This window comes from Dermacentor silvarum, chromosome 3, assembly GCF_013339745.2.
Source record: "Dermacentor silvarum isolate Dsil-2018 chromosome 3, BIME_Dsil_1.4, whole genome shotgun sequence".
Taxonomy (NCBI): Eukaryota; Metazoa; Arthropoda; class Arachnida; order Ixodida; family Ixodidae; genus Dermacentor; species Dermacentor silvarum.
The window spans coordinates 191,917,014-191,934,938 of NC_051156.1; the positions used below are offsets into that span (position 1 = coordinate 191,917,014).

The 17,925-nt window shown below is 43.5% G+C and overlaps 1 protein-coding gene across 1 annotated transcript in view; it reads left to right on the forward strand.

The window, feature by feature from the left end:
• Window positions 1–17,925, forward strand: part of LOC119446342 (phosphoinositide 3-kinase regulatory subunit 4-like) — a 29,591-nt gene that overhangs the window by 8,580 nt on the left and 3,086 nt on the right. Inside the window, 24 exon segments of the mRNA XM_037710753.2 lie at window positions 2–96; window positions 169–208; window positions 402–484; window positions 1,105–1,192; window positions 1,958–2,105; window positions 2,257–2,303; window positions 2,418–2,519; window positions 3,123–3,230; window positions 3,232–3,258; window positions 3,931–4,068; window positions 5,312–5,488; window positions 5,693–5,749; window positions 5,875–5,918; window positions 8,164–8,310; window positions 8,528–8,576; window positions 9,340–9,565; window positions 10,882–11,077; window positions 12,336–12,466; window positions 13,103–13,187; window positions 14,473–14,570; window positions 14,693–14,797; window positions 16,212–16,337; window positions 17,098–17,255; window positions 17,726–17,910. Coding sequence (XP_037566681.1) covers window positions 2–96; window positions 169–208; window positions 402–484; window positions 1,105–1,192; window positions 1,958–2,105; window positions 2,257–2,303; window positions 2,418–2,519; window positions 3,123–3,230; window positions 3,232–3,258; window positions 3,931–4,068; window positions 5,312–5,488; window positions 5,693–5,749; window positions 5,875–5,918; window positions 8,164–8,310; window positions 8,528–8,576; window positions 9,340–9,565; window positions 10,882–11,077; window positions 12,336–12,466; window positions 13,103–13,187; window positions 14,473–14,570; window positions 14,693–14,797; window positions 16,212–16,337; window positions 17,098–17,255; window positions 17,726–17,910 — 2,660 coding nt within the window.

Consider the following 17,925-nt stretch of genomic DNA (forward strand, 5'->3'; position numbering starts at 1 on the left):
GCTGTACCTCATCAATGACAAGTACCCGCGAGTGCGGGCTGCAGCTGTGGAAACGCTCACAACCTGCCTGACACCGATTGACACCCTGCCAAGGAGGTAATGCTGCCGCTGCGGCAGAATCACCATGACGATACTAACTGACGTTTTTTTTTTTTTTTTTGCTTTCAGTGATGCGAATGTGTTTCCAGAGTACATCCTGCCAAACTTGGTAAGTGTTCTCTTACCAGCATGGCAACCAAAGAAAGACGAAACACCAGTACCCGTGTCCCATGTGTCTTTCTTGCCCTGTCGTGTTTGCTGCTTTCCATGTTGATTACAACTCCACTTCATACACTTACCACAACCTCCTATATTGAGACAGCTCTCTGCTGTTGCAGTAATGTCGTGCTGTTTTCTTGCAGATGCATGTCACATTGGACAGCGCTGTCATTGTGCGGATGGCACTTGCAGAAAACATTGCGCTCTTGGCTGAGACTGCACTCAGGTTTGTGCTACACTCCTTGTATTGTATATGTACCAGCTGCTGTCTGTTTGGTGGGGCTTTATCAGTTTAGTACGTACTGATTTAAAGAAGCATTTCCCGTGGTCATCTAAATGTGATTCATCGATATGTGACATTTGAGAGAAATTAGATTTTAAGGACTGTTCCTTCTGTCATTGGTCATTGAGTTCTCAATGATTAGCTGTCTTTGTAGAACTTTAGGTGTTGTGTTAACAGTAGCAGTGTTTGAGTAATGTATCAGAATTGTCATAACTACTACATCTTTAGCCATGACGCAAGAACAATGCCTAGCAGTGATTCCTCAGGTTGTGAGGGAAAGATTAGAAATAACAGCGAAAGAAGGATCCTACAGCAGGTTCTGATCCATCCTGAACCAGCTTGCTGGCCTGAAAGTTATGGAAAGTAAATGCCAGATTAACAGCGAGAGGAAAGTATGTTTTTCTCGCTCTAACTGTGCAGTGAAATAAATTGTCTCACTTGTCACACTGTCTCACAGTTTTTTAGTCTCGAGTTACCGCTCTCCTAGCATCTTTTCTTTTTGCCTTTGTGCTACTGTAGTGTTAATCATAATATGGTTCTGTCTACATGTAAAAACAAAACAGATTTCTGGACATGAGTACGCAGCACGAGGTGTCTTCTCCGGATGGCACAAATGTCGAGCCAACTGTGCAGGCTCAACATCACCACCAGGTAAACAGTAAATTGTGTTTCTTTGATGTAAAAGAAAGAGAGAAAGGAAAAGAAACATTGCAGGTTAAAAAGTAGCAGCATGAAAATTTGCAATTGCATTTTTTTCTTATTTACTGTATGTGCAGTCACTGTTTATGTATTATACTATGCAGAAATGACAAATGTGCTGTAATTAATTACAGTCTGGTATTTTAATGTATTTGTGTGTGTATCTTCATCAGCAATGTGACTTCTCAAGGCAGATGCAGAAAAATGTGCAAGTCACATGAAATTGGCTGTTGAGATTTGTACTGGACACAAAAAATGCAGGCAGTGTGACCTACGGGGACGTTTGGAAAACACGCATTCGTGTATTTTTGTTTTTGACAGTGACATAATCAAAGCAGACCAAACATGCCTTTTCCAGTGTTCTTCCTTTTCCGAATTCATCAATGGTCAGAGTGACGCTCCGGCCTGCGTTATCAGTGGGATGAGCTGTTCGTGAACAGTAGATGATAAGAGTGGCACAGAATTGAGCGGAAGCACATCACTCCAAAATCACAGGCCCTGTCGTCACTTGTTCAGGACTTGTGATGTCAAATTGAGTGCCTGGCACTTGGATACCAAAGCCGCTTAGCAGAAAAATGTCTGCAATTAAGAAAGCAAAAAAAAGGCTGGAGAGGCTCAAATGCAAGTCTTGGTGCCGGTACTCTTGTAAATCGGTGGTTGTAATTGTTGTGAAGTTACGTTGCAGTGTTATTCACTGATGGTTTGTTACTTTGCCAGGGTTCGTATGATTCTGAGCTCCAGGCCCTTCAACAAATGGTTCAGCAAATGGTGTCAACTCTGCTGAGTGACTCCAACAACATAGTCAAGCAGATGCTACTGGAAAAAGGCATTACACGGCTGTGCTTGTTCTTTGGCCGGCAAAAAGGTTGGCACGTTCGCAATAGTTCTGATGTTCTGTCTTCCTTATGTGTGTTTTCGTGCAGTCAGTCAGAGTTTTTGTTCTATCACGACGACTCGATGGCAATCGTGAGTGCATCATTTGAATTGTGAGACACCTTTCCTGTTGTCTGTTACAGCGAATGATGTCCTGCTGTCTCACATGATCACATTTTTGAATGACAAGGTATGTTTCACCCATATTACACAGATCCATCTGTGGGCACACAACTGCACTCCCATATAGTGAATGCGGTTATTAGTATGCCTAATGTCTGATGACACTTTTTCTCATTTTCAGGAGGATCGACATCTAAGAGCTTCATTCTTCGACAGTATTGTTGGCGTTGCAGCTTATGTTGGATGGCAGTGCTCGCCTATTTTGAAACCTCTCTTGCAACAGGTTTGCTATTCTCTTGTATATAATACTCCTTAAAAGGCAAGATTGCGTTTTGGACTGATTCATGTGTTAAATGCACTGTTGACCAGAATGATCAGCAAGAAGTTCAGACAAGACACAACAGTGAACAGAGAGCATGTGCTTGTGCTCACAGCACCTTGTGTTGTGTCCCAAGTAGCATTCACTGTTTCTTTTTGAGCTACAAATTGGTGCAATTAATGCCATGTAACTTTTCGATACAGTATCCAGCGCCACTGATTATGTCATGGGCACACTGGTGTAACTTAGTGGTTTTGGATGACGATAACAACGTGATGTAAGAGGTTTTTTTTTTTTTTTTTACATAATGACAACTGTTGCTACTGTGTAAACATTGTTGCCACTGGTCCAAATGGTGCAGTTTTGTCTAAGTTGGCAAGTCAATCCTAGTAATGAAACATCTATTGGCTGCTTTTAGAATCTACATCTATAAGGTTTGTTATTCAGAATTAGGAAAGGGCTTTCTACCCTGAAAGTGTAGCTTTGGTTCAAGACTGCTATTCTTTGAACATTTAACTCTAGGACAAGAGGAAAATGCTCGTTTTTTGTGTGCTTTGCCTTTTTCAGGGCCTTGCAGACACAGAGGAGTTTATCATCAGCAAAGCACTCAAGGCTCTCACTGAGCTTGCTGAAATGGGACTCTTCAGGAAGCAAATGCTTTACGAGCTCACGGCCTGAGACCATTCCCCTTCTCTACCATCCTGTGAGTTAGCAGAAACATTTGTGCTTTCACTATGTCCTGCATCACTTCTTTCTCTTTAATATTAGCAACAGCCAAACATTATGTCTGTCACATGCCATTATCATGAGTCTGCTAAAAAGCCCACACAAACATTTTTTTTTACAGGGAAATTGTTTGCATTGGGCACTTCCGGAGTGTTTGTAATAATTAGCTGATTTTAACAGTACTACCAAAATCAGCCAGCAACACCTTTTACCAATTGTCCGCAAAGTCAGTGCAGACACAGGAGTGCACAGCAAGAGTGATCAGGTTTTCTTACTTTGTCAATATTTCTACAGGTATACCAAACTGTGTGATCTCCAGACACCATTTTTGTTGCCCTGGCTGCTTGCATTAAAATATTAAAATGTTTTGTCATGGTGGCACAAAAGTTGCTGGAGGCGTGTACACTCTTCACCATTATAAAAGGGAACACCGAATTTGTGTTCAAGGCCAGTAATCTTCATTATGTGTGCTTGTAATGACGAAAAGTTATACGTAACACACAACATAACGAATAGCAGTGAGTGAGGTTCTGACTTGCCCATGTACAAGAATTGCTGTTTGAACACAGATGAAATGTTCTTTTTCATATTGGTAGAGAGTGTACTGTAACTAATTTTAACAGCTCTCCCATCATTGTCTTTTTTTCAGAACCTCTGGATCCGGCAGAACACGGTTGGCTTTGTGTGTGCGGTCACCAAGACCTTGTCACTTGCTGACACCCAATGCAAGCTGAGGCCCATGCTTCAGCCATACCTCAAGCGTTCAGTCGTTGAAATGGATAAAGAGGTTGGTGCTGCTGTGAGGTCATGTTTGCTCACTTTAAAAATGCAGGACAGCTAACGTCATAACTGGTAGCTGTTTTCCAAAAAGAAGACTGAGCTAAGTACTAAGTTATCCGAGGCATCCTGTTATCACTATTTCGTTCGCATCTGCAGTTGTTGCCATGATGAAGTTGCTGGAAAGAGTTTCAGTGAATATAGTACAGTCAAACCTTGACTGCAACGAACGCGGATATCACTAAGTAAATGTAGAATTTTTCTCACTGATACCAGCATGTAACGAATACATATAACAAATATTGGATATAACAAAAGTATTTTCATGTTGGATGCAACTTCATTATTATGTTATTCAGCTGTATTTGGCTGTAAGATTACAGAACTGGACAAGGCGTAGAACTTACTGTGTTTAGTTGCAGTATGTGATGTGCATTCTTTGCATCTCTCTGGACCTAATGTGATGGCAAAATATATTGATTTATCCGCTTTGCATACTACGTGAACAGGGAATGAAAGCTTTGACTGTCATGCTGAATTTGAACCATGTTTCAGGTTCATTGCACTGATGAAACTTCAATCTGTATCTAAATTAAACTAGATGTGTTCTTACTAACCAGCTTCCACGCACATCTCAATGTTCTTGTCCACATATCAAGACTTTGAGGACTGTGTAACTGGCCAGCTTCAATAAAGACACACGTAGAAACATGATGGCCCACAGTAGCTTCGAAAACAGTGCTACATTATTCAGGCTTTCATACATTTCGTGTGCACATGCAGGCAGTTGATGAAACCCGCAAAATGCTCCACACACATAAATTTGACATTATACCATGTGTGCATATTCTGCATCATTGAAGCATCCATCTGATGTCACACTGATTTTTTTTTCACCAGTCATTTGAAGGCAGCCATAATTTTTGCAGGTAACATAATTATGTAAGTGCACTGTACACATTTGCTTCTTGGATGCTGAGTCAAAAAAAAATTTTTTTTTCCATTTTGCAATGCAAAAATGGAGAAAGGCAAAGTAGCACCTAAGATTTTTATAGCATGTATCTAAAATTTTAAACTTGCAATGAATTCGGTCAGCATTCGAACACTAGATGACTTTTCACTTCGGATTTGCCTAAAGTTTTAATTGTAAAAGTTACTATTAAAGGAAGCTTTAGATTTGCTGCAGGTTCTTGGATTTAGGGGACGTACCTGTGATTTACTGCTGGCTGCCCATTTTGTTATGTCTGTTGTAGGTGGCCATGTTAAATGCTTTGCAAGATCCGCTCCCACGGAGCCTTTACGACTATGTGGTGAAGTTAGATGCTCTGCCTTATCTCTTGGAAGACTTGCGCCGTAGGCAAGTCATGCGATCCATAGTGCGGGCGAAGCACCAGCCGCCCTATACTGATGTGGACCACCAGCTCAAGTCGGTAAGCAATGTTCACGTGTTTTTTGCTGGCACCAAACTAGAAGCATGTTCTTACGAACGCCAACCAAGAGTGATAACAGTTTCTTTCCACTGGTACAACTACTGTTTTCGTGCACCATATCTGTTGCCACGAGCAAGCAGGCAAGAAAATTGAGAGCGTGAACGATTTTACGTCCAGTACGTGATACAGCTTCGTACATTGCAGGTTTACAGGAGACTCCAGTCAGATGGTGTGACGGAGGCCATGGAAGACAAGATTGTGGTATGCTCAAGCTCAAACAATATGCCTGTTTGTTACGTGTTATACAATGTTAACTAGAAGGTGGACCTTTTATTTTTCTGAGACGGTGCCCTTTTTTCTAACAGGTGCATTCTTTCTGTTTCTAGGCAATGAAAGAGCACCTGACCAAGATACACAAATATAAGAGAAGGTACTGTCGCTTTCATATTTCATTTCTGTAAGGATGCATGCAGTAATACCGCATTTGCACAAATATGATGTGAAGGGCACTTTTGAGGTCATGGAAATGGAAAAAAGACATTACTGAACTGGTGACAAATAGTACTTTGTGTTCATGTAGAAGGGGCTGATGGCAACGTTTGCCACTTTTCCACCACCGGAAAATGCTACCGCTACAATAAAGAATGACTCAGAATACAGTTATCATTAAACAAAGTTCTCTTGTGTTGTCACTCCCAGCCCCCTTCTATTTCCCGTCTTTGCGCTCTTGACATTTGCTGACCTGATGCCTGCGATTGATAGGTTGGCTTTCCCACAAAGCTTCGTCATCAGGTGGCTGAGCTTGTCACATTTTGAAGGGTAATGGGCAGGGAAGAAATCTCGTGCTATATTCAAGAACCTTGTTTCATCTATTACGCAAGATGTTATCTTTGGCTTGTAATTCTAGCGAAAGAAAAAAAAACTTCCGTTGAATTCTCGCAAATGTGGTACATGCAACGCCAAAGCAACCTCCATTTGTAAAGTTTAAAAGTAGTGCTGCTGATCCTAAAAAGGTGTTGAATATGAGGAGAATAAATCTTCTTAGTCTCCAGAGATTTGGAAAACCTCCAGTGCTGCAGAAGGTGCACTAGTAGGCCCAGCATCAGTTGTGGTTATGTATGAACTAGACAGGCAGTTCTTGAATCTTGCAGGATCTCACGACTGAAGGCTAGCAAAACTATGTGAAGTATTTTGACGCACAATGCTACTGACGGGCATGAGCTGTTGCAGTTTTGTCTTTTACTTATGCCTTCGTAGGTGAAAATTTTGTTGTCGAAGTGTGCACGGTTAGGAGGCACTTTTGGCCATGCAGTAGCGAACAAGAGCTTTTCTTAACACCTTTTCCATATAGTACTACAGTGCACTGACAACATTAGCATGCAAAGTATTTGAACTTGAGCTTGTTGGCACTGCTTCACAGCAGAAAAATAGCACTAAACCCTGGACAAGAAAGGGAGGACAGGAAGGACTAGGCGCTGACTGTCAACAAGTACGTTTATTTTGCAACCGCAATACAGTGGAATCTCGATGATACGAATCACACGGGGTCACGAAAAATATTCGTATTAGCCAATATTCGTATCATCGAAACACAATTAAAACTAGATAAATTAAAGTCGGAGGTGAACTCACTTAGGCACACGCATGTAAAAAGCATTTACAGTATAGACCACTTATAACGTGCAGAACTGGCTACAACGCGGCCTTTTCCGACTCCTGTTTAGCCCTCCCATAGAACTCCATGTATACGCATACCGCTTACAGTGCAGCCGCGTGAGATGGATGGATGATGGATGTAAAACTTTAATGAACGTCCTGAGGTACGCGACTCAGCGCGCAGCGTGAGATGAAATACCGGTTATAATGCGGCTTCTGCGGGAGAATCTCGCCCGACGAGGGCGAGCACGCTTCTCAACGAGGTGCGCCCATCGATGGGAGTGGAGATTAACGAGGGCGATGCAGAGGAGGAGCATGAGACGTGGAGCATGAGTCCAAGGGCGATAAAATCGTCGCTGCGCGCCGTATGTGCGAGTTTCCGCTCAGTTTCCGTTGAAGTGATAGACCGCACGAACCTTCGCTCGCTGCGGCGACCGCGCTTCCCCACGCCTGCGTGGGGAAAAGCAACAAAAGCGCCACCGCTTCAAACTCTTCGTGCCCACTCGCGGCCTCCGCGTGGCACCGCGTCCGCGCCTCCGCACCAAAAGAGAAAGGGAGAAAGCGCGTGACTGCGCGCTGTTCTCGTTCGCGGCCGTCGGTGGTGCGGCGTTTATTCGTATCAACCGACGCGGGTCGAAAATCGATTCGTAACAACCAGTTCTCTAGCACGTTGCAAAATAATGGGGCTCGGCCAGGACCACAGAAAAATTCGTATTAGCCGTGATCGTATCATCGAGATTCCACTGTATATATGCCACAGAAAGAAGGTGCTAAAAGCCAACCGCAAACAGTGAATGGCTTCCTTAAGGGAAAAACAAAACGAAAGTGTTCAAGTCACTCAGTCAAGGAGATAGCTAATCTCTCTGTCATTAAGACGACTGATACCTGAGCTGACACATAGAAGCCCTTTGCAGTGTATGGTTTCTTTCTTGTCCCATTTATCGCGCTGTTTGTCCACCGTGAGAACATCGTTGGAGATGCGTGGGCAACAGTGTGCTGATGGAACAATTGTTGTGCAGCGCTTCAGAGTCTGAAAATGTGGACGCAAAGCTTCGAGGCGGTGAGATCGACCTGGACAAACTCTACATGTCGAACAGATGCCGTAGCACAGACCTGCTCACGCTCAAAATTGGTGATGAGTCTTCACAGGCTCTCTTGCATAGCAGGTAAGCCAGGGTGTCAGCAACAGCAACAAAAAAAAAAAAGAGTGATCTTTTTTAGAGATGAAGAGAGAGTCATTGTAATGAATGAAAAAGAGAACTGCTGGATTACATACATTCAAAGCAGAGGGTCTGTTGTTTGGGGCATACAGAACATTCAAATTTTATGTGCTTCTGAACTTGTACACTACCTTTTATTAAGTTGTTGCTCTTACCTTGTCAGATCGTACAGAAAGAAGGGACCACCGGCTGAATCTCCCCAGGTCACCATGGTAAGTAGATGTCACCATTCTCTGTGCCAAGTAGTAGCTTATGTGTCGACTTGTCATGCATTTTTGTTTACCTGCCACCAATGCAACAGTTTTTTTTATTGATCTCTCTTCTACGTATTGAAAGTGAAAGAGTGTCAAAGGATGGTGCTTTGCCACGAAGAACATCAGTAATATTCAGTGGTCCAATGTGCCAAAACTTTGTGTTTCATATTTAGATCCTGATTTGAAGTGCTACGCATATATGAAGTGCTTGCATATTTGAGCTCTGTAGAGTTTGCTGGCATGAGCTCACAACATTTATTTTGTGTTCTTGTTGCTGTATGTGCTGCAGTATCGTAAACTATAGTAGTGCCAAGTGGATAATTTTTTTTTTTCTAAACAAACACACACATGGCAGATTTGCAAACTTTGATTTTCTTTGCTATTATTATTATTATTATTCATTGCACATAATGACTTGCTACACGTGAGGACATGCTTGGACAGCGGCTCCAGTCATCTTGCATATCGATTGTGTCCCAAGGGAGACGGGCTCAACTTTTTTAGGATGCTCGTTGTCATCCCAATTCTTCTTCACTGACGCCTGGCGATGAAATTATGCAGGCATTAATTAGGCATGCGCATGACGCTGTGCCTCTTTGCACCTAAACATAAAAATAGGGAAGGAGATAGCAAATATGGTGGCAAGGATAGAGTGTGCAACGAGTGAATGTATTCTAAGCTGCATAAGGTAATAGTGTTGAGCATTCTTCACAAATTCCAGAACGAAGACTGGCAACGGATGTTTGGCAAGATTGAACTGCGGGAACAGTCCCCCCCGAAGCAGCCGCAGCCACCACCACCGCAGCAGCATTCTCCAGCTGGAGACGGCGACCCAAACATGGAGCTGCACATTTCCGGAGCTGAGTCGGCCGAGTCTGCAGCCCCGTCTGCGAACGCCTCTCCTAAGCAGCCACAAAAAAACTTCACTGGAATCACCATAGACACAGGTTAGCATCTGCATTAATTACGCGATTATAAAGCAGTGCAAAAAAGATTAAACGAAGAACAAACAATGCATGAAGGAAGTGCATTCCCAGGGGAAGCATTGCCCTGCTTTGAAATTTTAAATGTCAACCAACGTGCCCTGAATCTTCGTATTTTCTTGACATAAGCTTACCAGCATGTGGAATTTGCCTGGCCTCAGTTATAGCAACATTTCTTTAGCTCTTAACTTGGCTACCATTGCATTATTGCTGATTACACGTCTTCATTTTAAAATTTCATTTTCATCATGTCGTCAAGCAGTAAGCCAAATTCATTTAATCTTCTTGTGATGATGGTTCAAGTGCACGAACCTTCATGGTCGCAATAATTGTGACATTTTCGGTATACTAGTGACATCTCGAAATGTTTCACCTCAATGCTGTGCAGCTTGTTTATATCGGTACGGGTTACAGCAGCAGTCGCTGTCTGCCATGCTGTATATATCTAGAATGAGTGTATGAAATTGTAGAATAATGAATAGTAAGATCAAACTGGCCTGTGTGCAACAGTGCACAGTTCGAGCGATCAACATGATTGCCACTGTTGTGATTGGAGTGTACTGTAGTACTGAGCTGTTGCCTATAGCACTGCAAGGCTACATACGCAGTTTACAACGTCACGGCTGGTAAATGTTGTTTGCTTGCATTTCTTTCTTGCTCCAACATCACTAACAAAAAAACAACTTGTGTAAAGATTCACCACTTCTTCATGAATTAGCTTAGTATTTACATGCAGCCAAAGTTGCAAACAACATCAGCCCCTTGAAAAGAAAGCCTTTCCTGTCTATCTTGACAACAGGAGAAGGCGGATTCCCACAGGCACCTTCTGCTTTCTTCTCAGTCTTAGCCCGAGATGGCCAGATACCAAGGGCTGTATTATGTATTGATTCTTTTCATCCTCCATTCTTTTTTTTTTTTTTCGTCACTGGCTGGCATGATCCAACATTATCGTTACCAGTGGTATCAGGTGCTTGCTTCTACAAGTGGCAAAAATGTTAATGTGAACAGAATCCCTAGAGAAGAAATATAGTACTTACATAATACGGCCCTGACTTGCCTAGATTTCCTTTTTTTTTTTTTAATGTTTACTGCCTTAATGCCTTAATGCAAAATACAGTTGAGTCTCAACATTTCGAATTATCGGATGTACTCAGGTAAATCTAAAATGTTTCTTGCCAATATTGGCATGTAACAAATACCTGCTTACAATGAAAATTAAGTATAATGAAGGTATTTTTGTGCTGGGTTCCACATTTTTTATAAAAACTTGTTGTTTGTAGCCACAGTTCACTGCCTGTCGTGCCACGCGGAGTTGCAGCTCCTGCTGAACAAGAAGCGAACAGAGTTTGCTCGGGAGCAGACGGTGAGGGAGGCCATCGACGACCCGTCACGAGAGGAGCGACCCTTGCCACCAAAGTGGAGGCCCCGCGGCACCCTGGTGGCCCACATGCACGAACACAAGGGAGCCATTCACAGGTCAGGCCTTCAGACCATACCTGCCAGCTTTAACAATTCTGTCATAAGATGCTTAATTTAGAGCTGAAAGTTGGGCTAATTGGTTCTGTGTTAAGTGCACTATATGAATTTCCAGCGAAAAGAAAAGACTAGGAAAGGGAAGCAGGTGGACAGAAGGATGCTGGTCCAGCGTCTTTCTGTCTACTTGCTTCCTTTTGTAGTGTTTTCTTTTCGCTGGAAATTCTTATAATGCACTTAAAGATGCCTGATGTTTACTTGCCTGTGATTGTTGTAAAGGCAGCGAAAATTCGTTTAGTTTTTAATTTGCCTTTCATTTAGGACACAGCTGATTTCAAAAGAACAGAAAAATGAGCCTTGTGGGGGGCTTATCGTCGCACGGTAGCATTTTTATGTTGGCCGCCTTTCCACTAAGTGTGTTGTTGCCATGTTGCAGTGAAGTGATCCCAAGAAACGTAGAAAATTCAAGTGTTTGGGTCATCATTGCTGACAGCAGTGAGAAGCTTCATGAGTTGTTCAGTTCATCTGTTATGCAGTATTGCCAACTAGAGCCAAGTTCTTATCTGCGTTGTTCCTTACTGGACAAAGTTGGGGAATATTTTGGCAGACAAGCAACACCTGGAGTAAAGAAAGGCAAGCTCTGGTCCTTTTTGTAAATCTCAGCTTTGATTCTAGAATTTTGAAAATTTTATGGTTGAAAATAAGGTTCGTTTGCCCCTAATCACTAACTTCTTACTTGTTGGTACTGATAAGTCTGCAATGCCTTATTGACACAGCCATTTCCTATCCTATTTGGTAACCATCGCGGATTTCATCAGGAAAGTGTGCGTCTGTAGTGGTCTCTGCTTGGAAACGAGTGGGTGGTAAGATAGACAAGTGCTGCACGTTTCATTACACAAGTGCTGCACGTAACCACATCGCCTTTTCAGTTTATTGCGGATGTGTTGACAGCCTGCATCATATAGCATGTAGGCCGTTCCTGCTCAGGGATGCTTGCGATTCCAATTGAGAGGTTAACGAAGTGGAGAGCACATATCTATCTAATGGGTTCCTGCAAACAAAGATTTCACTCGAACAGCAGTCAGTGTAACTGAAAATAGTTACACTAAAAATGATGCGAAGGTGACAGAGGTAGAAAACGGCGCAAGAGGTGCCGTGAGGTAGTGCTCATTCCCGTAACTTGTTGACTATGGCAGTGGTGACAGTGGTGCTCGGTTGCCTCAGTTACTGACGTTGCGGTTCCACATCCGCCTGAACACAGGCTGCAGGTGATTCCAAACACGAGCCTGTTTGCCACATGCTCGGCCGACGGTCTGGTCAAAATCTGGGACTGGGGCCGCATGGAGAAGAAGGCCATCGCCAACCGGTCTCGCCAGACCTATGCCAGGATGGGTGAGTGCTGCTTCTGCCGTTTCGGGCACTCTGCATGGGCGGCAAACACCGTATTAAAAAATTTACAGTTGAGCAGGTTTGGGAAAAAGGAGCTGTGCAAGCAGGCAGGAAGGCACTGATGTGAGAGAGCACTGTTTGTCATGTAGCTTTAATTTCATGTCAGAAGGACATTAAAGGAACGTATTAGTATTGGCAGACTACATTGACAGACTGCATGCAATGTACGGGGTGATCATTTTTAAGTTGTCACGAATATTTAAATATTGCCTGTAGCAGATGTCATAATCCTCGTCCTCGAGCTGGATTATTCGAAGAGGGACTTACTAGCACAAGAAATCATAACACATATTCAACTAATTAACAAAAAGTCACTAATTAACTTTAAGTAATTACTTTACAGTACATATTGTAATTTAAAAATTGTAGCTGGTGAGTTTGCAAGACGTATCCACGGCGTCAGCATAATTTACTTGCACACTAAAGCGGCCGTAGCTCTATACAACTCAGTAACAGTTTTGCCACAACTCGCAAAGAGGGGAATGACTATACATTCAAGCGTCCTGAATTATGTGCCAGGATACTTTATGTACCTCTATTTTGCAGAACTGCAACAGTATTACGCACATTTACTTTCAGATGGACAAGTCACATGCATGACAGTGTGTCAGAGCATGCAGTCCTTGGCTGTTGCTTCGGATGCGGGAACCATACAAGTGTTCAGGTCAGTGCGGCGTCAAACTGTTGGAGCACTGCAGCGTTCGCCTGTTTGACCACCTACTCACCTACTCAGCTTCAAGGCTCAGCTCAGCTTGCTAAATTCTGCTAAATTCTAGCTACTCAGCTTGCTAAATTCAGTGTTCACTGATTTCGGTCCTCTACCCTTTGTACTATATGAATTTTATGATTTCGTGGTCACACATGTAGTCTACACTTGGGTTTTCATAGAAAGTTTATCTATGCTTGGGTTATCATGGAGAGTTTCAACCCAATTAGGATGTTTCATTATTTTGAGCAGTGCAATCCATGAGACAGAGCTTTTCTGTCCACAAATGGTGTCAAAAAACCTCACAGTCTGGAGTCCACCCAGTGTTTGTGAGCATACCTGTGGCGCCAAACTGACCATGGCGTGTGTTCACACAAAAATACATTTATTACTCTTGCATATGAAATTCTAGGTAACAAGAAACAATTACTGCCAGTTTCCTTCTGAAGACTGTGCTAACAAAAAAGGCTGTTTTGACTTGCCACCTAGGGGTGCCACGCTCCGAGGCCTGAACTGGGGCATGATTCACAGGCACAGTGCCACCAACCAAAGAACACCAGGTGTGCTTTAGGACGTGAAAAAGTGTTCACCCATGCCAATACCATGCTTTGAGGCCTAACAGCAATACTTTCACTGGACTGTCCCACAAAATTAACCAGAGTACACATGATAAAATCCCCCCCCCCCCCCCCCAAAACAAAAAAAAACAGGAACCCAGTTCCTAAGGCTCTTGTCTGTGTGAAGAACAGCGTTTAATGTCTCTGGTATCCAGTAAAGGCTAGCGGACTGGGCGTTTTACTGGATGCGCATAGGCACAAATGTGAACGGCCTGCACAGTGCAGCCACCTGGTGGCGGAAAGACCAACCAGACAAACACAGAGCTAATATTGCAGCAACCAAGCGTATCTTACTTGCTGCTGGTGTAAATTTTCAGCAGCAGTGTAATCGTGTTGCTGCCGAAAATTCACACCAGCAGTGAAGTAGAATACACTTGGTTACTGCAATATTAACGCCGTGTTGTCTGGTTGAGCTCTGCGCCACCCAGTGGCTGTAACGTGCAGGAGGTTCACGTTGGCACCTCCGCTCATCTGGCAAAACTGCTGGGTCCGCTAGCATTTACCGGAATACCGGACACGATTAAGTTCTCTAATACTTCAAGGAATGTGAGAAAAGTGAGTGTCCTCGCAAGTGAAGGTTAACTTGAAGTGGCGAGCGACCCAGCATACATGTGTCTACATTGCAGAGTGGAGGTCAACAGCAATAAGACAAGCCCACTGAAGACCCGTTCTTTAGACCCACACGAGGACGGCTGTGTCGTGGACCTTCAGCATTTTGACACAGGTTTGTACATTTTAGAGAAAGCGAGTGTTTGTCATTGGCAGAACTGTATTGTAACACGGTGCAATTGTCTATCTTGACCTGATGTAAGCTGTAGCTGAACATTTTTCACACATTTCTTGCAGGATTGCAATCTGTGCTTGTCTATGCCACTGTGTATGGCTCAATCATAGGTTGGGATCTCCGGTCACCTAGCACTGCATGGTGCTTTGAGAATAACCCCAGGCACGGTATGTAGGCTTGAGTATTTATCTGCTTGGTCCTTATCCCCTGCACTTATATGTGCAAGTGAAAAAAGTGTTGTAAGCTCTGAGTGCACAATCTCCCATCACCAAAATTGCATCTGCTCTCTGTTGAATCAGTGGTGTAGCTCCTTCATATCGTGTATGAGCTGCCACTCTCTAGTGGCAGCTCACACATGATATAGAAAACTCTACACGAGATCTAGAGGTTTTCTGACTTTTTACTACGAGCAGGTTTTAATCATAACAATATTTTTTCTGTTATAATTACGTGGGCACATTAACCTCAGTTATGGCCCACCACAGTTATGATCAGTTACAAGAAAAGCAAAACAACATTAATGTATGCAGTGACCCTAGTTAATGGAATAAATGTGGTTAAATGTTTTATACCTTGTGTCCCAGCTAACGTTAGCCAAGCAGGTTAAAGAAAAAAATTATGGTAAACATGCTGTGCAAGATACGATTATGAGACTTACAGTGCTAGGTCATCAGAGGTCTGACTATAGAACACCGTCGTTCTTATAATTTGTGGGGATGCGAGAATCTCACGCGTCCCCTGATGTTGTTTTTCCCGCATGGCTCCCGTCTCCTATAATCCGGCTTCTCCGCGTGGCTTTACATCGGCGGCGGTCGGTGTGTTTGCAGGCTAGTACAAGAGATGGCTGCGAGTGTTGCACTGCTAATGCCACCTAACCGCAGGGTTACTCAGGTGCAAAAGCGAGGTTCCTCTTTGGCTTAGGATCGGCGAGTTTCGCGCGTACGCCAACACGCTCTCTGAGAGACCATCTCGCATGGCTTGGGTGCGGGGCACCAGAATGGGCGAACACGATCGTTCGAATGTGCCACCGTTCGTGTGACCTTACACATGAACGACTAGGCGTTGGTGTACAGCATCGGGGCATATTTGCTCGCTTTCCGGTCGCATTGAGTCGGACTTGCTCAATTGGTCGTGTGCCCATCGGAATATTCTTTGGGTAGCAATTCGGCTGGCAGGCATTAGTGTATGAAAGGTGCAATAAATGCCCTTTTGATTGTTTGTACTACTGTGTTATCGTTCCTTTGTCCCAAGAGGACATGCGAGACTCCACAAATTGTATCTTGGAACATATTTTTTCATATTATTTTTTTTCTTTGAACAGCTTGGCTAAAGTTAGCCGGGACACCCTATATAACTGTGTACAGCTAGGATAGCCTGCAACTGAGATTCAACTAAGCTACAGTTAGCGTGCTTACATAACTACTGGTAGTATTTGGGGTAAATGTACATGCTGTGAGAGTGTTTTCCTTTAATGCTATTACTTTTAAAAAGTTTCTACAAGAGCTGGGACCACTCCAAGCAAGTGACGAGAAAACAATAACCACCGTTTTCCCTTGCTTTTTCCCCCCCCCCCCCTCATAGGTGTGATTACGTCATTCTGCATTGACCCTCAGCACAACTGGCTCGTGTGCGGTACCTCCGAGGGAAAGCTCATTTGCTGGGACATGCGATTCCAGCTGCCCAGTACCACTGTCAGCCACCCTGCCGGCAAGTTTGAACTCTTATTGCAGCGGATGATCATTGTGCCAGAAGTGTGAGAAAAAGCCTAGTTCTGTGCTAGTAATACAGAACTGCTATGATAGTATCTCCAAATTCCACTCTTTCAGGCCATTCTGCAATTAACAAAGTAGATGTGCAGGCATGTTTTGCACAGCAAAGTGCAGTAACTTTCAGAAAATTTCCAGGAAAGATTGAATCAAAAAGTAATAGTGATGTCTGTTAAATGTTATAACAAACACCTTTCATGCAATGGCAGCAGTGTCTACATTGCAGCATAATGGTTTCAAAATTAAACCAGTTCTGCATTTTAGATGTACTCGAATCGGGAATGCACAAGGTGAAGCTTTCTTCTAACTATACTTCAAGTACTACACTTAAGTAGTTTAAGTAGTTCAAATGGCAGCAAGTTTAATTGAATTTAATGGTTGCAAAATTAAACCAGTTCTGCATTTTAGATGTACTTGAATTGGGAATGCACAAGGTGAAGCTTTCTTCCAAGAATACTTCAAGTACTACACTTAAGTAGTTTAAGAACTTGTGTTAGAGTGCCTCAATTGCACAAGCACTTTAAGAACGTTTGCACCACCTCTTTCAAATTCTTTGTTATGAAAGCCTTAGCACGCTTATCAAATGTGCAGGCAATCCTTTAATTTTCCTGCTGTCTTTTAAAGTGTGTTTGTGCTTGTCTGTGTGTTTGCAGTGTATTTTGTGCGATTTCATCGAACAAATGTCCATGGGACGTTCACAGGTGCTCGTGTCCGTCGAGTGAGCATTGACCCACTGCACCAGTCTTGTGTCTGGGCTGCCGTCGAGGGAAACAATGAAGTCTCGCTATGGGACCTGGAGACACAAGCTCGGCTGCGCACGCTCTGGGCAAGCACCTCTCCACCCCTCAGTGAAAAACAGGTGTGTTCAAGAGAAAACAGATAAAAAACACAAAGGCTGTTTTGAAAATGTGTACCTGTTGTGGTGATTTAGTGGCACTGGAGGTCGCGACGTATATTCTTGACCATGGCCTGCCGCATTCCGATGGGTGTGGCACGCGAAAACGCCTGTGTACTTGGATTTACTTGTACATTAAGAATTCTAGGTTTTCGGACATAACCTGGAGCTCGCCGTCACACTTCTCAGTCTGCAGGTTGCTATACCCTATAAATTTAAGAACCTACATCCATGATATGAGCACCATGTTGTTGAAATGACGTGTGCTCAGCGCAGAGATAGAAATTTTAATTCAAATGTTCACTTAAGTCTTTGCTCTGTCCATGTCCAGCAGCAAAATGCCATAGCCACGGAGTCAGTGCGGTGTGTACCATGTTGTGCAGAAATATTGAACATGCCAATTACGCATCATGTGCTCGTCTTTTATCGTCCAGGCACCTTCGTCTGCGCCCGTGCACTCGGTGTACAGCATGTACATCAGCCCCTTGGAATGTGGGCCATTTATGCTCACGGCCGGCTCTGACATGCGCATCCGCCTGTGGGACATCAACAACCCGCTGGCGTCGCACGTTGTGGCTGGTTCGGCCACAGACACCCTGACGCCATCTTTCAGCTACAAGTATGTCTGGAACTT